At 41.1% G+C, this 25526-nt stretch overlaps 1 protein-coding gene across 1 annotated transcript in view; it reads left to right on the plus strand.

Annotated features, from left to right (window-relative positions):
- Positions 1–25526, plus strand: part of usp15 (ubiquitin specific peptidase 15) — a gene marked incomplete at its 5' end in the record, with an annotated part of 74246 nt that overhangs the window by 15366 nt on the left and 33354 nt on the right. The window contains 4 exons of the mRNA XM_084330032.1: positions 8314–8440; positions 16808–16953; positions 20544–20605; positions 21545–21637. Of these exons, the coding sequence (XP_084186158.1) occupies positions 8314–8440; positions 16808–16953; positions 20544–20605; positions 21545–21637 (428 nt within the window). The remainder of the gene's footprint in view (positions 1–8313; positions 8441–16807; positions 16954–20543; positions 20606–21544; positions 21638–25526) is intronic.

A 25526-nucleotide genomic window follows, 5' to 3' on the forward strand; every position in this document is an offset into this window, starting at 1 on the left:
ATGGACATGTGGCGTTTCTGAACCCTCTGCTTGACTCCTTCTCTTATGGTCACTGCATCCTTCATTCCTGGGGCCTGTCTTGAAATGTCGTCCCTGGAATAATACTAATTTACTTTCGGTTTGGTTTCATTTGGGGTTTCTGTGTTTTTTGGGGTGGGTTTCTTGTTACGATACTCAGCAAAACAATAACAAATACACATGTAGGCTGAGCAGACGCAAGGGGGAGATGGCCGACAGCAGCAGTAGGCTAACGTGGCCACTGCTCTGCCTAGACCAACAATGTGTGAAAAAGTTTTCTGGAAATATGTTGGATTTTAATCAAACAAGGAGTCATAAAATACTTCTGATTTAAATCAAACAAAGGGGTCATAATCGGACTTAACAACACAACAAAATATAGTGTTTTTTGTCTATTTCCGACGTGTAACATCCATAACGCAAAAATGTAACATCCATAACGGCACTTTTTTGTGATTCATTCCTTGAGGAAATGCCAGGTTTTCCTGAATGTGCTTTTTGGGTACTTCAAACCCTTCCCTACAAAGTGATAGTAAACATGTTATTCTTTGAAAAAGATATTCACAGAGTTTATCATGTGTTCAGTGAGTCCGAAAAGCTTGTCAATTTCCGTAACATCCATAACGCTGTGTATTTTGTCACCTATCTCAAAATCCAAAAGGTCAAAACATTTCTTATTGCAGGCTCATCTTTATCTCAAGTGTAACTAAAATGTGTAAATTATACTTCAAACAAAGGGGTCATAATCGGACTTAACAACACACATTCGCAATGTAACATCCGTCACTTGCAATGTAACATCCATAACGGTAACATCCATAACACTTGTAAAGAATACAAAAAATAAGACCAGAATGACTAATTGTTGCTAATATGTCATCTTTATAAAAGTTAGCTTTGCTTAGGAAGTTTGGTTGACATTGCATTCCAGATGCATGTTTTATGACAACTTTTCCTGGAAAACGTTATGGATGTTACATTCGCTGTCCCATAAAGGGGCATTATAACAGCATGCTTCACCTGCCAATGGAAAGACACAAAGTACATAATTGATTCACATAATAACAGCCCTTCATGACCAAAGGTGAGGTTATTCTGGCCATTCAGAAAGTCATACAATTAGATTAATCGAAAAATAAAATTTTACATCATTGTGTCTCTTCCTGTAGTGTGAAAAAACATGCATTCTCATAAATATTATGATCAAATCTATTTTGTACTTCAAAATATAGACATTGGGCTTGATGATACATTTGAAATTGGTTTTGTTATGATCATGTTGTTTAAATTTTTTCATGGTGAGGTTGACATTTGCATGGAATTGCCCATAACTAACCTTACTGTCCTAATATACTAACCTACACTGTAGCACTCAACACTTTGATGAACATTGTTGCTCAGTTGATAGAGTTGTACCCTTCCTGCTGTCTTGTTGTACAAAACTTGTAAGTCGCTTTGGATAAAAGCGTCAGCTAAATGACAAAATGTAAATTAAATGTAATGTAAATGGTAGATTTAGGCTATAGTCAGTAAATTGTGAACCATGAGTATATGTCATCCATTTCTGATGCATTATGACAGGAATATATCAAAGGGGAGGCTTATTAAATTAATGGAAATTGCTTGTGATAATGCATCTATTCCCTAAGGAGTGAGACGACCTTAAATCACTGCTCAGTGACATTCATCCACTCTTTCTGAGCTCATCCTCCCCTTCATGGCTAAAGTGAAAGGAGTTTTCTTTCTTTACCCCTTTCACTGCCACACTACAGAAGGTTAACCCTTTACTATCACACTACAGACAGTTAACCAGTGAAAGGGTTAAAGTAAACCATTTAGTAGTGTGGCAGTGAAATGGTTAATAGGGGTGTCTGGGGTTGAAGTGTGTACTGCTGCAGACATGGTTGTGGGAGAAATGTTCCCGGATCAATCAATGTAGACAGTCGGGTAGACTTGAAAAACATCAGTTTAATACACCAAAATAGGTTGAAGGTTAGACGGGTTTAGACAGAACTTGGATATTGGGGGACAATGGGCTGTCTTGTCAGGAAGGGGGTAATTACAACTTGGGGTGGCGGGGGAAATACAGTTGTACCACAATTCACACTTTCTCTCATCTGATAAGAGTTGGTATATTCATTGTATAATCAATATAGGATGTGGGATACATTGATTGATCCGGGGACATTTCTCCCACATGGTCCAACACAAGTAAACAAAAAGTCTCTGCTCACATGCTTTGCTGACACAACCATATAACCAGTGATGTGATGTTGGGTCTCTGGGCAACAGGTCCTGGCACTTGAGCGGAGGGGGTTGTAATCTTCTTTACTCACACGCTGTACTCGTAAATAATTTTTCCGGTTCGCACACATCTATTTTTAGGGGCAAATGCAAGTGAAATACCTGCACCGTAGAGCCCTGCTGATGTGCTGCATGTCCTCATACTTTAGACTGGTATATACCTGTTATCTCATACTTTAGTTTAGACTGGTATAAAACCTGTTATCTCATACCTTAGACTGGTATAAACCTGTTATCTCATACCTTAGACTGGTATAAACCTGTTATCTCATACCTTAGACTGGTATAAACCTGTTATCTCATACCTTAGACTGGTATAAACCTGTTATCTCATACCTTAGACTGGTATAAACCTGTTATCGCACACCTTAGACTGGTATAAACCTGTTATCTCATACCTTAGACTGGTATAAACCTGTTATCTCATACCTTAGACTGGTATAAACCTGTTATCGCATACCTTAGACTGGTATAAACCTGTCTAAAGTATGAACATTTTGCACTTTGTGATAAAAGCGTCAAACTTGGTACTATGTAGCCCCCCCCCCCTAGTCTCCATAACGCATCAACGTTATTAGATCGGTTTTAGGGGGGCTGTGATGTGACCCCCCCCTACATTTCACATCAGCCATTATGAAAAAGACAGAGGAGAATGTTACCTTTCCAGAGATACCAATATAATTATTCTAGTCCGAATAGAACCAGAGATATGCCATTTTACATATCGAATGTCACCAATGCATGTTGAATAAGCTCCCAGTAAATGTTTTGAAAATGTTCATAGTATACACCAGGGCTATTCAACTAAATTGTTCAGGGGGCCACATTGTCAGAAACCCAAGGGGCCAGGGGCCGGACTGCCACGGACTGACACAACACGCAACCACATTTTCACAACTTTTATTTAACTACATTGCAAAAGTAGTATACTTTTCAAAAAAAGTGCTTCATTTATGTGCCACATCTGCAACATCTCCTGCAAAAAGTGCTCCATTTATGACTGTGCAACAACTGCAACATCTCCTCTTAAACATTTCAATATAAAAATAAAATAAAAAAACAAACAAGTGCATGATGTGCATCTGAACATTCTAACATCAACACTTGAACAAAAAAACACATTTATAGTGCAGCTGAGCTTATGAAAAAGTGCTTCATTTCTGTGCAACAACAGCCAATCACAGCATCTTATTAGCACTTATTGTCCACTCTTAACTCTCAAACATCAGGGGGGTGGGGGGCAGACAGGCCTAGCCTACATACACGCATCTAATGAGAGAGATTGCACTTCTTTGACTGGGCAATGGCAGAGAAAGAGGGTTCATAGGAAGTGAGGGCTACCCGCAAACAGTGATGCAAATGCTCATTTGTCAAGGAGGCACGGTTGCTTGTTTTAATGGCATTCATGTGAGAGAAACTGGATTCACAGGTGTATGTTGAGCCAAACATTGTTAGCACAGATATTGCCAGCATTTTTATTTTGGGGAATGTGTTGACATGAATACACTTTATCCAAAATGTTGTGGTGGATTCATTCTCAAGTGCCTGCTTCAGAGCATGTCAATTATTTCAAGTTGCAGGAGACCTTCATCAATGTGAAGTGATGCAAGGAACTCTTGTCCTTTTGTGGAAATAGCAGCTACATTGGCAAATGGGTTGCTCACAAAATGCATCAATTCTCTGGGCATGTCAAATTCATCAAATTGACTTGCAAAGTTTTCCCTCGATTTATCAATGAAATCTGTCATTAATTGAGTGACTTTTGGCTCAATTGTGCGTGTGAACGTTGACATTAAAAGAAAAAAGTAAAAAAGATTTTTTTTTTTTTTTTTTTTTTTTTTTATTATCATGCATCATGGAGTTAGACAAGAAGATACATACCCTTTTTCTTCTCTGTGCATGCAGTAGGAGTAGGAAGACGTTTGGAACTAGGCTAATGGAGGAACCTACTTCCAGTGACTGACGCTAAGCTAGGCTAACAGTGCGTGTCTTCCTACTCCTACTGCATGCACAGAGAAGAAAAAGGGTATGTATCTTCTTGTCTAACTCCAGGGTAGATGCCAAATAAGCAAATTTCCCCAAATGTTGGAGTTTTCCTTTAACACTCCACAGGCACACAGGGCGGTGCATTCAAGCACAGCTTTTTTGCACTTGCAGTGCTTCACACAGCCATTCTTGCACCCGCATGATACCAGTTCATGGCAGGTGTGGGAAGCCTCGGGTGGTTCTGTCCAGTATGGCTCCAACCCTAGCTGTTCCATTCTGGACTGGTAGAGTTGAGCAAGGTCATCCAGCCTGAGAACTGTAGCCGTCCCCTCATCAAGTCTTGTTTTTTCAATATACAGGTCGGACCAGTTCGGCAAAGGCAACGCTTAGTATTGATGCGTCCCGTTTATGGCTAGTGTCAGGAAGTCTTTCAACCTTGGCTTTCCTAGCACGGTTGTACAGCCCTACTAAACATCTGGTGTGATACTTGGCTTCCAAGGCCACCATGTACCCAGCGCTGAGTTGCCTTAGTAGCATGGAGTCTTCATGTTGCACAGGCCCAGACTATTTTGTCAATTTGAAAAGTTGCTACTTCATGAAAGTCATCATTGCCAGCAACTCTTTGACCAACTCGGTCAGTGCTCTGTCGATGGCAGTGTAACCTTGTACGTTTGCCTGTAGCTGGACTATCATGACTCTCCTCTTCTGTCTTGCATATCCGCTTTTCTGCCCTTTGTCATTTTGTGTTGTTGTACTTGAGCTTGCATGTCTGGTAGGGATGGGTACCTTTCACATTTGAACCGATACCGGTACCGGTACCTGTGAATCGATACCGGTACCCAACGGTACCTTTTTTCGGTACTTTAGTCTCAAGAAATTTAATTAATTTGTCAGCAGTTCTTAGTCTGCAAGGGGGCTGTCAGCAGTTCTTAGTCTGCAAGAGGCCTGTCAGCAGTTTTTAGTCTTTCTTTTTTTTCCCGTTGAAACTTTATTTGAACAGGGACCGCACACATTAATGAACATAAAGTAAATGTGTGAGACAGTGTTAGCCAAAGCTAATTTTCAACTTTTGTCCCTGGGCCTGGTGTTAAAAAGCAGCTAAAAAGAAAGCAGAACATATATGGCATACAGGTAATTAAGAACAGGTTAAAAACAGGTCAAAATATTTACATCCGAGACATGTACAGACAATGTACAAACAATAATTCTACATATTAGGTACAGGCAAGCATATGGGCTTAGAGTTCTGCAGGGCTGTTGTGTTCACATGTGTAGTTATTTCTTAACCATGTTTTGAAAGTGTGTTTGAATGATCTGCGTGTTTCTATATTGCGGATGTAAGGGGCCGGTCAGCGGTTCTTAAGTCTGCAAGGTTCTGCTGTGTCCTCTTAGCAAATTACACACATCTTCCAGTCAGTCTCGACTGCATGTCCACTCCAGACCTGGATGGTAATAGAAGTGCAGGGTCTACCAATGTGAAGCTCTTCGACATGACGACCTAAAGACAGCAGTACTCGGGATATTAGGCTGTTTACTGTAACTACCATCACTACTAATAGTTGTGTTGCATCATCTCTTCACAGCTCATCAGATCACATCCTGCAATGATAACAAACATAAAACGAGAAGAGTCACTCAGACAATTGACACTTTTATTGCAGGAAAATAATTGATTCATTTAATTTTCCATTTCTATTTAATTTCCTTTCATTGTCAATCTCATCTCATTAGCCCCAAAAGGGGATAGCACTAATGTTACAGATTTTGAAGATAGTGTGTAGCTAGCTAACTCACTAGAACAGTAGCAAGGTAGCTATGTAAAGGTAGCTAGCTAGCTTACTAGAATAGTGCCTAGCTAGCTGGGTGATTCTTTTTCCGTAGCCGCAGTTTTCGAAGACGCCTGCGTACAGCGAAGACCCTCTCTGATTGGTTTAGCTCCGAAGGGCTCTGGGATAGAAATGTCCGCCTTGTACATTATTCTCTGCTTCGAAGTGGTTATGCTTTGGCCCTCTTTCGAAGTGGGTTATGCTTAGAGTTTGGAATCAGGGCTGGTGGTCCATCGCCCTGCTCTAAAGATAAACTCTAAGCATAACCCACTTCGAAAGAGGGCCAAAGCATAACCACTTCGAAGCAGAGAATATATATATACAAGGCGGAAGAGCCCTTCGGAGCTAAACCAATCAGAGAGGGTCTTCGCTGTACGCGGGCTAGCCAAGCAGAGAGCGTCTTCGCAAACTACGGCTACGAAAAAAAAAATCATGCTAGCTAACTAACAGCTAGCTTGCTTGAATGGTAGCTAGGGTTTTGCCTGAGTAATCTACCTGAAAATATTTCTAAGCTGACACATTTGATTTCATTCTCTATTCTCTTTACCTACCTGCCAAATGCTCTGTCACGTTGCTTGTCTTGTAGCGGCAGTACAGCAGCATCTGGTGGTGATTAGTACAATGGGCACATTTTGAGTGGCCCAATGCAGTTTTTCTCCCAATATATTTACAATATACTGTATACATACCAAATGTGGTACTTTTATCACGTGAATATTGTTTTGAAATGTGAATGTCTCAAAATGCACTGGGATCTTTTTTTTTCAACATGCATTGGTGACATCCGATATGTAAAATGGCATATCTCTGTTTCTATTTGGACTAGAACAATAACATTAGAAAGGTAGCATTCTCCTCTGTCTTTTCTGATATGAAATGTAGGGGTGCCACAGCCCCCCTAAAAGCTATCTAATAACGTTGATGCCTGCCATGACCACTAGGGGCTGAATTTGCAGTGGCCCAATAGCCAGATTTCTTCTAAATAGATTAAGCTACATGTAACAAATTAGGTGCTTTTATCACAAAATGCACAATTCTGTTGAAAATGTGAACTAAGCTGCCCCACTACACATTATAATTTAATGTGCTGACTACACAGGTCAAGTGTTCCTTTATTAATCCCCGTGGGGAAATTCATAATAGAGTAGAACATAATAATTATAGTGGAATGGCAGTATAGTCTATCAATAATAATAATAATAATAATTATAGTATACATGGTATATATAGTAATAGCACACTGTTTAGTAATTAAGAGTCAGACTGTCCTAACAGTTCTCAAGTTCTCCAACCTAATGTTATGCTAGCAGGCATCATGGTCACTAGTGTTGCTTAAGGTTTGCAAATAGTGAATATGATCCCACAGTATGGTTAGATATCCAGCTGTCTAATGTCACAATATGCTGTGTTGTCACTCAACTGTTCAAGTTGCAAGTCATGTTGTACTTTATCGCCACCCTGAACAAAAGCAATCATTGAATATCTTTGCTACAACAGCACTGAGCCTGGTAATCCACTTGTGTTTATTGTCATATGAAGGATTTTGGTTGGAAGTGCAGTTGATTGATTGAAAACTTGAATTAACAGATTGCAGAATGGGTACAGTACAACTCAATACACACAACTGTTAAGGGGATGCAGACCAGAGAAAGACTTTTTTCTTGTTTACATCAGGGTCCCCCATTTTCAATTCATAATGACATTTATGACGTATACAACATACAGATATAAAAATCTAATCTAATAATCTAATCTAATCATGACATTTATGACATACAGATATACAGTACGGTTACATTTGTGACATACAAGATATGCAAATATACAGTACTGTTAAACAGAGATCCTAACAGTAAATATATACATACGAGGGGGAGGGAAATGTACATTAGGAGGGTGTGGGAGGGGGAGTTCGGACATTTTTACGGGGGCCAGTTTCGAATAGCAGCCTCCCATAGGTGCTCTTTGAGAGCGGTTTTGAAGGTGGGTAGGGATTCACATTTTTTTACGACTCAAACCGCTTGGTTCTCCGCCTCCACCTTGTCCGTCAAAACATGTCGATGTACAGCTCGTCGCGCAGTATCCTACTATCCTTTGCGTAATATTTTGAGAACGTATTCCCCCCCCCTCATGATTCAATCTGTTCCAACAAACGCTTGTTTCTCTCCCCGTGTCGCAGGTGGTGGAGCAGGGTATGTTTGTGAAGCACTGCAAGGTGGAGGTGTACCTGACGGAGCTGCGTCTGTGCGACGACGGCGACATGGACAACCTGGTCACCAGACGCTTCAGCAAAGCCGACACGATAGGTAGGCCCCCCCCCCCCCCCCCTCCTGTGCCCCCACAGGCAACCAGGTCCAAACTCAACCCACCCTTGCTTTCCCCTTGGCAGTAGTTTATATTTGTAAAGAGATTTGCACTACAACTCATACCTCATTGCACCTTACCCTAAATTGTACCTCATCCCATTTCTGCATTGTACTGTATATTGTATTGTAACTCAGTTACCGGTACACATTGTTTCTACTCTGTATTGTATATATGTATATTGAACACTTTTGTTTACACTTGTTCACATACTTTTGACTTTCTATTTTATACTTTATCTATTTTTTATCTAGCACACTCTCAGGAGCAAAACAGAAAAAAACATATGAAAGTATTTCTGTATGACAACTAATAAAGAAACTAGTTGCCGGGTTGACGATTCTGACGATTCTTATACCAGTCTGAAAAAGACGGATTGGTGCATCCCTACTAATAACTATAATTGGAGAGTAGTCGGTGTGTTTGTGTGTTTTGTCTGTATTTGTTAGCGTTATGGTTAGCATGCTAATGCTAATAACTATAAGGAGAGCGGTCTGTGTGTCTGGCATGCTGCCTGCTGACTTTCTAGTTAAAGCAAATTTATTCCTTGTCTCTACCCCGAGCAATAATTCTGAACAGCTTGTTTAGGCTTGTTAATCTGAAGACTTCAAACCCTGGCCAAACAGTCTGAAATAACATTTCAAACTGCCAAATCCATACAAAGACTAGGCAAAACCCATGTTCCATAATACATCCCCTCTAGAAAACTATGGTTATTAGTCCATTAAGAACTTCTTTAGATGGGGATGATGGCACATGTTGGCAATGGCATACTAGCTATAAAGTGACCCATACGTTTTCTAGCTTTGTTTGAGTTCCCAAGTTAACATAAGTTCCCAGATTCACTCCATAAGTATAAACAGTCTGAGCTCTCGCTCAGCAAAATCATGAGTTCCCACAAGAACTCCAGAGTCCTGAAGCGCACACACGCACGCACACACACACACACGCGCGCGCGCGCACACGCACACACATGCACGGTGGCAAAACAGCAATTACATGGAGAAGGTGTGTTACTGTTGAGTAATCATTTCTACTGTGAGGAAGGCTTACCTGGCATTGGCAGCTAGATGTACTTGGTATTATCAACCCCCCTCAGCGCACTTGTTGTTGAAAGCATCAGCAAAAAAAACACTGGTTTAATCATCCTGGGTGAATACTGGATTCTGATTGCCTCGAGGGGTATTGATTAGGCATGGGTAAAACTCACAAAATTACTATTCGATATACAGTTTAATCACTTGTACATTGTATATTGCTATTGCACTTTACTGTTACATTTGCACTGTGGTTGGATGCCAAATATTTTGTTGTTGTACTGCTGTATAATGACTATTTGAATCTAATCTAATTTGGCCAAACGAGATGGCTGGTCCAGTGTATATACCTATGCTACTCAGTGTATATAGCTGATGTTACCCAGTGTATATAGCGGACGTTACCCAGTGTATATACCTATGTTACTCAGTGTATATAGCTGATGATACCCAGTGTATATAGCGGACGTTACCCAGTGTATATACCTATGTTACTCAGTGTATATAGCTGATGTTACCCAGTGTATATACCTATGAGTGGCTCGCACTGTATACAAACTAACGGTATATTTTCTCCGTCCCAATACGTGGGTGCGCTCACGCCGTATACAGCGCGCGATACAAGGAGCATATACGGACGAACAATAAAACAAAACACTATCGGGTCAACAGTAAATATCAGGGATGCTCGATATTGGCTTTTTTACCTAGACCGATATTGTCCAACTCTTAATTTCCGATACCGATATCAACCGATACCGATATATGCAGGGTTCCCCCCCCCCAAAAACGGAATAATTTCAGGTAATTAACATTACATATCTCTTGTTGTGGAATTAACACAACATTATGCACACTTTTGACAATAAATAAAATCAGAATTTGTTCTTACTTGTTCTTACCTGTTTAAATAAAGGTTATAGAAATAATATTTTTTTTGAAAACCGATACCGATATTTTCCGATATCACATTTTAATGCCAATATCGGCCGATAATATCGGACATCCATAGTAAATATATATCTTATACAAATAAAACAATATATATATATATGGTATAGAAAATAATAAACGTGGACTTTAGGTGATAGCCTAATCTACCTTTTTGTTGAACTAATTCTAATTATTAATCTGGACCTTCAGAACACAGTGTATATACCTATGTTACTCAGTGTATATAGCTGACATTACCCAGGGTATATAGCTGACATTACCCAGGTGGGTACTGTAGGCTTTGCCCGCTCATGCAGGTATAGGCATCTCTCTGAGTGGTGCTTGTTTGTAGCTAAGGGCCCAAATGTAACATGAGTGGTGGGCCGTGGGCTGAATAATGTGACTGGACATTGATGATTTAATTAATGTAACAAGTAAATAACAGTGTTTACTAAAGGCAGCCTGCTGGTGTACACAAGTATTATATAATGTACTTGAGTACAGTATATCTATTCATTTATTTATTTATTTGGTATACATTTTATAAGTACGTCTATGGCAAGCAACATTCAAGTTAAACTGTTCCTGGGTCCACTTCCTAAATTCCCTAATGTGATCTATAGCTGGGTTCCCTTCCACATATATTTTAAACCCTTAAAGAACGTCTATATTGAATAATAATTTGTATAACAATGTTTTTTCCACCAAATTATTCAATAAACTACAGAATATGGCTTAGTAGTACATTACCACCCAATGAAAAATGCAAGGATACAAGTACCCATTGATATTTAGCAGGAATTCCAAGTTGGCAGCCTATATTCTTTTGAGACATGTCAATACCTACTCCGCTTTCTGTGTATGCTGAAGCTAAATGTGTCGAGTTGCCACATATTGAACCATGATGGGTTTGATCTATTTGTGACATCACACATGCCACTCAGATTTCAGGGAAGTACAGAGAAACTCTCCCTCTCCAGGGGAAGAATGTTAAAAAGGTGCTCTGGTGACAGTTCTGCATAAATAACAATCTGTATAGTCAAAGCCATGCCTCCTAGAGGAGTTCACTATAATAAAAAAAAAACATGTTTTTGAATGGAGGGGATCTTTAAATCCCTACCAGTACCTACATATGATATCTTGGATATTCTTACATTAATCGGGATACAGAGTTATCTTAACACAAAGCATATTCACTCTCTGGTTTTGTGGTTTGTCTATATTTATGTTTCCAGCGGTAATAACTGGCAATATTCTGTTAAGCCATGTGAGATATGAAGATGCAGTGTAAAAACGGTGCTTGACTTTGTCTGTACTCTGGTAGAAGAAACAATCCCCTCTACTACTTAGGTATCATCAATTTGGAAATTACGAGAAAAAAAAGCTTCCATGATGATAGCTCTTTACTGGAATACACACAACACGCTGTCATTTTCAGGCTGATTTATGAATCGTTTTCAAATAAATGCTAGATTATCGATAGTATATGTGTACTTATGCACGCTAGAGAAGCGGGCTGAAAAATCTATTATTATCTATGCCCTGCCTGGTGCTAACGCCACACACACACACACACACACACACACACACACACACACACACACACACACACACACACACACATAGGGGACACATTGTGAAAAATACATCTGATTACCCCAAGACTGGTAACAGATTCCTTACCTCACATCAGATGTTCTGCAAAAAGATTATTCCAATTCCTGATCGCCATAACAAATATCTATCACTTTTATTGATCCAACGTTAGGTACTCGAAACAGATAATCCACGCTGCTCTGAGTGTCCACAATGAATCCAATAGTCTCCGGTTACATGCCTGAGAAGTAAAATGTGGATTCCGGGTTTCCCCCCCCCCATGCATTTCCATTGAGTCCAATCCAATGGGTGCATTACCATCCGGGAGACGATAGGGGTCGGTATTTTCCCTGTTCGAGCTCATAGACAACGTGAGGCTAGATTGATGAAAAATTTATGGATATCGCTAATAAAAGCAATAACGATTTAAATAACAAGATTTCTCGTCCCTGGCACTCAACGCATGGCATGAAATCACGAGATTTCTCCTGGCTGGCACTCGATGTGTTAACACTATGGGTCTAATAACGCCGTAGAGTGTCAGTGAGTTGCTTCCAGTCAACGTGCAAAAAACTGATTATTTTTTCATCCGTACATTTCCGTTTTATACCGTTTTGAATATGAATAGTGTTGTCAAAAATATCGAAAAATCTATACATATCGATTCTGAATATTTAAAACGGTTTCAATACTCATTTCCCGAAATATCGATATTTAATATATATAATTTTTTTGTATAAGGAAGTTGCATTGTTCATTTCAATACCTGTAATAGTACAGTAGTCCACACACACACACACACACACACACACACACGTGCATGCAGTTAAGTCGGAATATGACTGTAATACAAACCGTTCAGTTTGTCAGGTACATGCAACACAGATTACAGTGTTTACATCTGTCTGCTTGAGAAAATACCATGTTCTGCAATAAAAATGATTGAAGTGAGATGAACAGTTATTTTTAAATGTGTGATCTAAAGATAAGCAAAGGGTTTTAAAAGTGTTATATTTATCTTCTCTTATAGTACCAGAGAGAAGCTGAGGAGAATCAACCAGCAACAAAAGCAAAATTAATATTTTTTTTATTTATTTTTTAATATATTTTAAGATTGAACCTTTTTCCCCCGTGGTATTGAAATGGTATCGAATATCGATACTTTTCAAGGTATCGTATCGAAGTTCGGAATTCCAGTATCGTGACAACACTAGAATATAGTTTGGGTGCTTCTGAGTCATTCCAGGAAAAAGACGCGAACACATCGTTTTTGTGTAATTCCATAAACACATTGTCATTTTTCGTCTTATCTAATCTTCCTGAAATCAACCCTAGATCATCATTATTATCTTTCCTCGTGCAAGCATGCAATGTGGTTTAGACCGGCGCCCCCCCCCCCCCCCCCCTCAGATCAGATCAACGATAAAATTTATATATAGTGTTCTTACCTTGTATCTGATGTAATGCAAAAGAAATAATCCAATTGTCTGATCGCCATTCCAGTTATCCACAGCGATCCTGTCTCCGACGTTGTTGGGCATTGCACAATAACGGGCGGGCGGGGTCAGTTGTCCAAACCATCCCTACAAGCGAGTGTTTAGGACCCGCCCCCACGCTTGGTAGAGAAAAGAAACAACCCCGTTCCTAATGGAGTGCAATAATGGCAGAAGGCGTTAGAGGGCGGTATAAGACCGTCTGCCAGCTCAGACACACAGTATGCACAAGGTGCCCCGCTGAATTATGAATGGCAATAGCGATTAAAAGAAATACCGTGAGAAAAACGTAGACCTACGTTTCCGGCACTCAGCGGTTGGGCGACAGAAACGTAGATCTACGTTAACGGCACCCAACGTGTTAAAGTGCTTGATGATAATACATTTTTTAAAGTCAAGCCCTGGAATTCCTTAACACTATGATCGCTGTGGACGAGTTTAGACATCATTCCTAGCCATGCTCATTCTGCCGAAGACGCCGTAACTCGTCTTTGATGTCAATATTTCAAAAATCTGTAATCGAAATCATATTTCTTTTCCGGAGCCCTGAGACGCACTGCAAAGCTCCACTCAACTCTCTAGCGGTTCAAGAGCGCCATCTGGTGGCCGATCGGCAGATCGCCAACCGGAAATGAGCCTTTGAACCGGTAGTGCTCATCCATATGTGGTCCGGGCACTCGCTATCGTTAGAGAGACTCTGTCTTGACACAGTGAACATCGATTGGTGCAAATAACTCGAAAAAAACAACATGATTTGGACGTATATACTATTATACAACCTGGAAATGGATCGGGCATGTCTCCATCCCATAATAGAAAAAATTCTGTTCCACGCTCATCTGCCAGCGGCGCGAGGAAGCCACGGTAAGATTCAGCGTTATATTCTAACTAGTGCTGTCAGGCGATTAAAAAAATTAATCTAATTAATTACAGGATTTGTAATTAATTAATCTAATTAATCGCATTTTAATCGCATAACCATTTTATGCCTGATATTCTATATTATATAATCATATTTCAGTACTGTATCTACAAAACCTTCTGTTTAATCATCTTCCATCTATTAATTTGCTTAGATTTTTCAGGTCTGGTCAATTTGAGCATGGTGTTATTCACAGTCAAAGATACAAAAAAATTTATTGATATTCTCATTTGGTTCATTACAATTTACTCAAAATAAAATTTTCATTCAATCAATCACCGCGCAGATTGATTGATTGAATGAAAATGTTATTAACAGATTGCAGAATGGGTACAATACAGTACGGCACACAATTGTTAAGGGGATGCAGACCAGGGTGCAACTTGCACCGTGCAATCCATTCTTTGTGGATCTAGCCCACAGTATTTCTGACACTGGGAATACATTCCCTGAGATTCATAGATGTCCCTAGAATCAGATACCAAGAACATGCAAATGGACCATATTAAAAAATAAAAAGTCTGTAAATGTGTATTCTACATTCTTATGGAATGAATGAGATACAAAAAAAATATTATAAAAAAAAAAAGAAAAAAAAAACTTTTTTTTTTGTAATTAATTTTGAGTTAATTTTCATAACGCGATAATTTGCTGTGTAATTAATTAATCTAATTAACGCGATAAACTGACAGCCCTAATTCTAACGTGTTCCATATAAACTGCTATGATGAACATATGACCCACTCTGCGCTGCCCACGGAATTATAAACGATCCCCCGCCCATCCGGTCATCATCAGATGATATGTAGTAACTCCTAGAAGCACATCCAGTTGACATTTTTTATCTCTCACAGATTCCTACCAAACTGTATTTGATCATCAATATAATGCATTTAGGGCTATAAATCACGTTCTGAAGAAAGCTGCAGAAAACGATAAAAACATACTTATACTTTAGACCATATTTTAGTATGAATATGTGAATGAAAAAGTTTAACGTTGCTACACCCTGAACAATACATATAGGACATTGAATGGGCCATAATAATGGCAATTTAGCAATAGAATTTAAAAAGTTATAGCCCTGCAAAGAAGGGGAACTTCTCCATAGACAAATAGAGATGGCGAGGGATGGTAAATTATGAATTTAACCCATGGCGATCAAAGTGTTAAACAGCCCATTTTTAACAAGGTGCTTAAAAAGTCCTTGAAATTCAAATCAACCATTTGCATTGAAAGTTTTGTTCATCCATGATCAAATTGTTCTGAATCAAGAAACTATAATTTTTTTTATTTAAAATTTAACTAATTGTCGGAAATTGGTTTTAAGCCATACATATTGGATCAGATTCTTTTTTCTATAAAAAAACGGCATTTAAAAGTGAATTGTATCATTTTAAATGCCCTTTTAAAATGAAAAATAGTGCTTAGGAAAGTGCTTGAAAGTCCTTGAATTTAATTTCGCAACGTCTGTGGGAAGCCTGTATCGAACCAATTTGATCAATACTATGAAACCCAGCCCTTGTAAATAGTATCCAGAATATATGAACGTGTAAAATGCAGTCAGTGCTTTGTTCCTAAGCCTCGTTAAGCCACAGAACAACACATGTGAGAAGTGGGAACGAATTCAAGAAGCTCGGTCTGTTCTGTTGCCAGTGCAGCTCAGGACGCAGCAGCTGAACCTGAACCCACATGTCTAACATGAATGGTGGGGCCCCTGTGTACCTGACGGGTCTGAATCCAGGGAGGGGTTTAGACGGCGGCTCAGGGCTCACCTTAGCCCCTTTCGTGACTGTGATGCACGCCAAGTTTTGGCCGCAGTCACTTGCTCGTCTATATGATACCAAGGAATGTTGCCCATGAAGCACTGGTTTTAGACAAACGGTTCATTATACAAGTATCACAGAGAAATTTCAAAGGTACTCACAGTTGCACGAGGGTTTCACACAAAAATACGGGATGGTTTGAAAGCTCGGCGTTGCTAATAAACATTTAAATAATTTTTATAAACGTGTAAACATCACAGAGATCAGTGTTGCATCAAAATGGCGTACTCTTTTTCTTCCGCATTGTGACATGCCGGAGCGCTGTGATTGCTGGGCGCACCAGGCATGTGACAAAGCAGAAGAAGAGAAGAAGCCAATCACAGCCCTCCGGCAATTAAAAACATTTTAATTGCAGTAGGACATATTGATTGTGATTGTTGTATTTTGAATGTACTTGATGTATTGTTGTTCATGTGTGTTACTGTCGGTCTTGTTTTTTTATGTTTTATGCCACCAGCAGGGACCATGTTGTAAATAAGTGCGTCTGACCCTTTTCCTGCAGACACTATTGAGAAGGAGATGAGGAAGCTGTTCAGCATCACAGAGGAGAAGGAGACCCGCTTATGGAACAAGTACATGAGCAACACCTTTGAGCCTCTCAACAAGCCGGACAGCACCATCCAGGACGCAGGCCTGTACCAAGGACAGGTACTGTAAACTTAACAACAAGGTGCACACACTGGGCCGGATCCACAAAGAATGGATTGTGCGGTGATTGATTGATTGATTGAAAATTGTATTAACAGATTGCAGAATGGGTACAGTACAGTACAGCTCAATACACACAATTGTTAAGGGGATGAAGACCAGAGAAAGACTTTCGTCTTGTTTACATCAGGGTCCCCCATTTTCAATTCATAATGAATTGTAAGTAAGGGTGCAATTAGCACCGTGCAATCCATTCTTTGTGGATCATCGCCCTGTGTTGTTGCTAGGGATGCACCCATATCAACATGTTGGCCCATACCGATAACTAGGGGTGTAACGGTACGTGTATTCGTCCCACTAATATACGGTACGGCCGTCACAGTGCGGTACGCGCAGCCATACAAAGAATATGCCTCACAGCGCACACACCAGTCGCGCATCATTGCAGGCACTCGCGGGTTCCGTGTCCATGTGAGAACAGCGCGTGGCACACCGAGTCCGACTTCAGATGAAGAAAATGAAACCAATGGAAAGACACACACACACGCGTCGCCAACACACACACACCAACATTCTCCCCCGCCGGACTCTCGGGCAGAGCTGATAAAATAAAAAAAAGAAACGTACATACTGAGCTCCTCTCCAGTTGAACTGCTACTGTGTTTAAATCCAAATAATCCTCTGCCATTGTTGTAACATGTCATCTGTTCTCTAGTATTCAGTCTCGTGAAATAAAATTCTCTCTAGAAGTGAAACTGAAACATAGCAAGGATAAGTTGTTAAAGGGGCAGTAGGCAATTAATTTATTCAGTGGATGCCTGAACACAGAATGACACCACTATCACTGACTACCACGGCAAGCCTATAGAAGATTATTCGATTTAATAATAATAATAATTATCATAAATATATAATAATAATTAAAAATTATTATTAAAAAAGAATAATAATAAAAAAATTATAAATTAAATTATAAATATATTTTTTTCTGTTGTACCGAAATCGTACCGAACCGTGACCCCAATACCAAGGTACGTACCGAACCGTGGCTTCTGTGTACCGTTACACCCCTACCGATAACCCATATTAACATTTCTTTTATGGCCGATATTACCAATATTAATATGATATTACCCAGATCGATACGATCTGTATAAATAAATTGAAATTCTATGATAATGTCATTTTGTTCATACTGGAACAATGTTAGCCCTATATCGGCCCAGTTTTGCTCATCGGACCGATGCAATCAATAAAAGAAAATCACTATCACCAGCCAATATAGAGTAGGGCTGCAACTAATGACTATTTTAGTAGTCGACTAATCTGTCGATTATCTTTTCGATTAGTCGACTAATCGAAAACCAATTATGTAAAAAAAAAAAATATATATATATATATATATATATATATATATATATTTTTTTTTAACTACCTATCTTTGTGAAAGTGGCTTCTCAGCTCTGGTCCAGCTGAAGACAGAGCAGAGGAACAGATTGGACATTGAGCATGACCTCAGAGTTGCTTTGAGACTCTTGTCAGGACCAAACAACATCCCCAGTTATCCCATTAGTTCCCCCAAACTTACTGTCGGTCTGTTATGTTAAGCTAAGAAGTCTTCAGCTGGACCAGAGCTGAGAAGCCACTTTCACAAAGATAGGTAGTGCAAAAAAAAAGAGAAAAAAAAAAAATTTATAATAATAATAATTTCTTTTTAATGACTAATCGACGCAACAATATCTCGTCGACGATTTTTCATAATCGACGTCGACTAATCGTTGCAGCCCTAATATAGAGTATGTTTGCCGATATATATCTGCCCAGTTTTGCTCATCAGACTGATACCGATATGGTCACCGATATAGTGTGCACCCCTAATTGTTGTGTGTTTTGCTCTTAACCCTTTCACTGCCACACAACAGAAGGTTAACCCTTTACTATCACACTACCGACGGTTAACCGGCTGTTGTGTGGCAGTGAAAGGGTTAACCGGTTGGTAGTGCGGCAGTGAAAGGGTTAAATGGAAATGGAGGGTGTAGACTACCACATGCCTCTGTCGGTCTGGTGAGGGTGTAGACTACCACATGCCTCCTCTGGCAGTCTGGGGAGGGTGTAGACTACCACATGCCTCCTCTGGCAGTCTGGGGAGGGTGTAGACTACCACATGCCTCCTCTGGCAGTCTGGGGAGGGTGTAGACTACCACATGTCTCCTCCGTCGGTCTGGGGAGGGTGTAGACTACCACATGCCTCTTCTGTCGGTCTGGGGAGGGTGTAGACTACCACATGCCTCCTCTGTCGGTCTGGGGAGGGTGTATACTACCACATGCCTGAGGCTCCTCTGATACATGTGGAGTTGCCAGCTGCTTCTTTTCACCTGACTGGATAGGAGTTTCACTGGCAGAGCGTCTCCCCCAGATCCCCTCCCTAACCAGAACTCTTATCCCCGTCGGCTTCCCATCTGCGCACAGCCGAACACTGCCACTTGTGTTTGTAAGGCACCAAGCTGGAGGTGCCTTATCATCATGCTCAGTTCTCTAAATTCTAATCTTGCATGCAAGATCGTACAGTAGTGTGTGTGTGTGTGTCCCGTCCCCCCCCACTCGCCATGTTATCCAGGCAACAGGAAGTATTCCCACCTGGGAGTTGACCAGAATTACCACAGACACACGCGCGCGTCTCTTTACAAGCCCAGATTAATCTAGACAACTGGAACCACAATGAGCTCCGCTGGCCTCTAGGGTAGAGGGACATTCCATTGAGTCGCAGCTGTTCCAGAGGATTGTCGGAGGCCTTTTATCAGCTTGCCTTGTGCGACAAAAAGCCTCCACTAACCAGGAGTAAACCACCGAGCCATTCCATCCAGCTCCCTGGCTTTCCCTGTTGGGCAAACGTCTCCCGTATTTTAGACACAGTAGTAGTAGTGATATCTATATATTTTTTTCCTGCGAATATTTGAAAAATCAATGGTAGGTCTTTGCCTAGTTACTCCCTTATCTCTCATCGCATGTATCCCCACCTCCAGGACACCTAGTTACTCTCATCGCATGTATCCCCACCTCCAGGACACCTAGTTACTCTCATCGCATGTATCCCCACCTCCAGGATACCTAGTTACTCTCATCGCATGTATGCCCACCTCCAGGATACCTAGTTACTCTCATCGCATGTATCCCTACCTCCAGGATACCTAGTTACTCTCATCGCATGTATCTCCACCTCCAGGATACCTAGTTACTCTCATCGCATGTATCTCCACCTCCAGGATACCTAGTTACTCTCATCGCATGTATCTCCACCTCCAGGATACCTAGTTACTCTCATCGCATGTATCTCCACCTCCAGGATACCTAGTTACTCTCATCGCATGTATCTCCACCTCCAGGATACCTAGTTACTCTCATTGCATGTATCCCCACCTCCAGGATACCTAGTTACTCTCATCTTCTGTTTGTTTCTTTAGCCCCCCTGTGGCTTGATTCTGAGTCTGGAGTCTGTTTTATCATTGTTTTTTTTGTTTATTTCTCCATCACCCAGATGATCTACTACATGTTGTCTCTTGACTGGATCTCTGTTCTTCTTCTCCCGACAGGTTCTAGTAATCGAGCAGAGGAACGAGGACGGGTCGTGGCCCCGGGGCTCCACAGCACCCAAGTGAGTGAACGACCGATCGATTGATTGATTGATTGATTGATTGATTGAAAATTTTATTAACAGATTGCAGAATGGATACAATACAGTACGGCTCAATGCACACAATTGTTAAGGGGATGCAGACCAGAGAAAGACTTTCGTCTTGTTTACACACCAGGGTCCCCCATTTTCAATTCAAGAATCAAGCGGTTTATTTGTCACATACATACCAGAGGGCATACAGTGAAATGCGGGTGGTCATGCCCGCATTTATTGTGCAAAATACAATAATAAAATAGGCATAGAAAAAAAAAGTAAATAGGTAAGACACTAGATATGCATGGTAAAAAAAAAGACATGCTAAGTTCCTGAGAAACAGGAAACTATACAATACAGTACCTCCTTCCTTTAAAGTGACTTTCCATTTTTAAAGTGACATTTTGTTTAAAGTGATTGTTTTAGCGGTTACCGCATGAGTGTCTGTGTGTCTGTGTGTGCTCATGTGTACTTGTGAGTGGAGAGTTCAGTGTTCATGATAACATTTATGACATACACGACATACAGGTAGACGGTAGTGTTACATCTAGACATTTATGACATACCAGGCAGATCTACAAATATACAGTAGACCACTTTAATCGTTCCCTTCTCATCCGGGAAGGGGGGGGGGGGGGGCTATGACGTTTGCTACTATATGTCACACCTCATCCTCTATGAACTTGCCTGGCTTCTGTTTTGTTATTCGTTTTTTTTTTTTTTTTTTTTTTTTTGCTTGGGCTTTGGTTGCTGGCTTATCTCTCTTTATGAACTATAGCTCATCTCATGGCTTTCTTTCTGTTTTGTTCCGACACTTGCACACCATCTTCCAGAAAGCTCCTTTTCTTTTTCTTTATATTTTATTTGTTCCTTTATTCCCTCTCCTCCTCTAACTCATGGCCTATTCTCTTTATCTTTTTGAAGGTCATCGGGTGCTTCCAATCTCTCTGCTTTGCCAAAGATCTCGCCTTCATCATCTCTCACAAACAATCATAACAGCAGCTTCAACAGCAGGAAGTAAGGAAGCAGTAGCATTGCGGGGGACTCTAGTAGACTGCAGGGGGCCGGGGTTGGGCCACAGCCAGAGCTAGGGGGGGGGGGGGGGGGGGGGGGGGCACCCGCATGGCTTTTTCTGTTTAGGTCGATACTGATCAGATGTTTTCCCCCTCCCTCCCTATATCGGCTGATACTGAGTGTTGGTAACATGCCTGACCGTGGAAGTGGTATCATGCACTCACACTTACTGTTGAAAGGGATGTAAACTACAGGAAAAAAGGAGATGTTCATTCCAAACTGAAGGCTGTCACCTGGCTTAATGGAACACACACCGTCTTCTCCACAGTCGAGACAAGAAGATTGATTCCGATTTCCTCTCTGTGTGCGTTCAGCAGAAAGCAGTCCGGCTGCAAGCTAGCCTAGCTTAGTACAAATGAATGGAAGCGACTACGGACCACTAGCCTGGCTTAGGACTCCGGGAGAGGTGTGTTTGGCCGACAGCTATAGGCTAGCTGGTCCGTATCCGCTTCCATTAATTTGTGCTAGGCTAGCTTGCATAGAGAAAATTGGTATCTATATTCTTGTCCGCCTCTGGAGAAGACGGCAAGTACATTTCCCATAATGTTCGGCACGTTCCTTTTTTTAAAAGATGGATCGCAAATAATCCCAATATCATGCTATTTCGTCCATTTCGCTCTGCCCCATTTGGAGTGTTTTTTTTAGGGGAACCAATCGGCTGCATACTTGACATTTTAATCTTCCACTGACTGAATAGAATCAGTCACAGTGCCGCTCTCTCAGCCTGAAGATGTGGCGCAGACAGACACCCAAGCTAGTTGATAGAAGTGTGTGCAGGTTAGCCTTATCTCTGGCTGTGTTTGGGATTTAAAGGGATGGTTCTGATTTCTCGACATTAAGTGGTATTAAATACTTGTCAGTAGAGTAATTGATGCATATTAATCACTAGCTTCTGTCCTGTAAGCTTCCCGGCTCACTCAGAACCTGGCCAGAACTCCGACCACGGGAGCTATAGTAGTGCGTATGCAACTATGCATCGATTACACTACTGACAAGTATTTAATACCACTTAATGTCAAGAAATCGGAACTATCCCTTTTTAAAGGTGCTTGCCTTGACCATGCAGTTGTTGTTGTTGTTGTTGTTGTTGTTGTTGTCTGCCAGGGCCTGGGGAGGCGGGGGTGAGGGAGGAGTGATCCTTGTAGCGTGTCTTTACCTGCAGCAGTGCTCTCTCTGTAGTCCCGAGCCACAAGCGTTTCTGGGTACTGCAGTCTTTTTGTTCACGGGGATAAGATCAATGTTTATTGTCCTTTTTACGTCACATGGAATGGATGGTTATTATTTCTTTCTGAAAACCAACAATGAATACTAAGCAATTAAAGCAACTGTCATTTTTGTATCTTTTATCAATCAAGTTCTGGAGCGGAACAAATTGAGACCGCCGGAACACACCACTCCGTTTGACAACTGTCCCGTGTGTCGGCCGGGACGTCCCGTATAACGGGGGCTAAATTGGTTTATCGGATACGTGGACTAGGGATGGGTACCTTTCACATTTGAACCGGTACCGGTACCTGTGAATCGATACCGGTACCCAACAGTACCTTTTTTCGGTACTTTAGTCTCAAGAAATTTAATTTACCTACCTCAGTCGTAAAAATAAAATAAAATCCAAACTTCAAATAACTACAATTTCGACAGTTTTTGGCTTGCCATTGCTCCGACTGCTTTGTTGTTGAATCAAGGTATCTCACTTGCTTCGATACTCTGTAGTACCGACGTGTTTCGGTTCGGTACCTCAAAAGTACCGAATTCGGTACCCATCCCTAACGTGGACCTCCTTTGTCCCGTATATTGACTGCTACTCTACTCTGTGACCACCGGAGGGCACTCTTACAGATCCTAGATCTGATACAACAGACTGTGTCGCATGTGCTGATCCCGCCATGGGTGAGTGAGATTACGGCTGCCATCCAATCGCAGGTCCCCTTGTGCACATCAGTTGTGTGTGTGTGTATAGTGTTAAATGCACCAATTCCTGCAAAAAATATTTAAAGATCGGTAACATATGGTGGTGTTTGGTCGGTTTGGCATGTGCAGATATAGATAAGCGTGTTGCTAGGCATGGAAGGTGGCGCTTGTGATTGGAAGCACCAAGTGTTGAACGTCACTCTGCGCACAATGAGGGTAGAACACTAGAACAACACCAGGTAACGGCATATTGATAGTGGTTTCATACCCCAATTACTTGCACCTAGCAAGTAATAACGCTAACGCTAGCAGTTGGTCGGTGCCAATTTCTCAGAGACAAAAACGCAAGTGTTTTGTTTAGTTGTTGTCCCCCCCCCCCCCCCCCCACTGGCTAAGTGCATTATGAAAGATAACTATCCACTCTTGAGTAGAGCTATTGTCTTTTTTTTTTTTTTTTTTTTTATATATGCCTGTTCAGCGGTCCTGAACATCTCAACCACAAGATCTGCTCGGGCGCACATGCTGTAAACTCTTAATGAGCGGTCATAGTTCCTGGCAGTGTTGTAGTTGAGTCACTAAATCTCGAGGTCCGAGTCCCAAGTCATCAAAGTTGAGTCCACTCCACTCTGGCAGTCTCAAAGAGCTGACATACAAATAAACAAAGGTCTACATTAAACATAAATGACACAGCAGTCACCATTTCAAAATTTCTTTTACTTTGTGACACAGGTAGCCAAATAGCCAAACAAATGCACTAGCCATCAATATCTTATGCCAAATGATTAGGGCCTATTACAAAAAAAATGTAATAACTGTATTTATCAATTAACAAGTCCGAGTCTGCACTTTCCGGGTCCGGATGCAGTCAATGCTCGGAAATCAGTGAGTCCTGGACTCGTGTACTGCATCACTGGTTCCTGGTGTGTCAGATTGAGGTGCTGCGGCCTACATTACGCTGCTGAAGCAACGCGACCCAGAAACGGATCACTTGTGTTTTCAGAGAGCACTGCTGCTGGCTGTAGCCTGTGTGTGTGTGTGTGTGTGTGTGTGTGTGAGGTTTCTCCCTAGTGATCTTTGAACCAGCATAGCCGTAATTTACATCAATGCTATAGTTGTGTTGCCAAATAATTCAAGGTGTTATCAGATGTGATCACGCTATCCCAAATTATGTAAAAATGTAACATATGATGTTCCTTGTTGAAGTGAGTTCACTTTGGGTTCAGAATTTGGCTGTGAACTCATCTCTCTGCAGAAATGAGAGAGAGAGAGAGAGAGAGAGAGAGAGAGAGAGAGAGAGAGAGAGAGAGAGAGAGAGAGAGAGAGAGAGAATGAGTGCAGACCCGTTTTTTTTTTTTTTACTAACACTGTTATTTCGAAATATTAAATAACCCCACAACAACTAGACTCTTCTCACCGTTTCTCACTTCTTTAGACTAGACTAGTGGCGTGTGGATGACTGCCTGGCCCTCAGTCAAAACAAAAATTGTTGATCCATCAAGTATAGAGTGGATTATAAACACTGTTCTCAACTGTCCTATACTCCAGTATACAAGTGGCGACAGTGGCTCAGGAGGTAGAGCGGACGTCTGGTAATAGGAAGGTTCCTAGTTCGATTCCAGCTCCTCCCGGGCAGCGTGTCGAAGTGTCCTTGAGCAAGACACTTGACCCCTAACTGCTCCCGATGAGCAGGTTGGCACCTTTGCATGGTTGCCTCCGCCGTCGGTGTGTGAACGGTTGGATGTGAGGCATAGGTTGTAAAGCGCGTTGGATAAAAGTGATATATAAATGCAGTCCATTTAACATTTACAAGTATTTTAACTTGTATTTATTGTTAAAGGGGAATGCCACCCATTTTAAGAATTCACATAACGTGCTGTTCTCCCTGTGCCCCGGGACGGTTCAGTCAGTACGTGTGAACACA

Source organism: Notolepis coatsorum, assembly GCF_963971535.1.
Source record: "Notolepis coatsorum genome assembly, chromosome: 15".
Classification (NCBI taxonomy): domain Eukaryota; kingdom Metazoa; phylum Chordata; class Actinopteri; order Aulopiformes; family Paralepididae; genus Notolepis; species Notolepis coatsorum.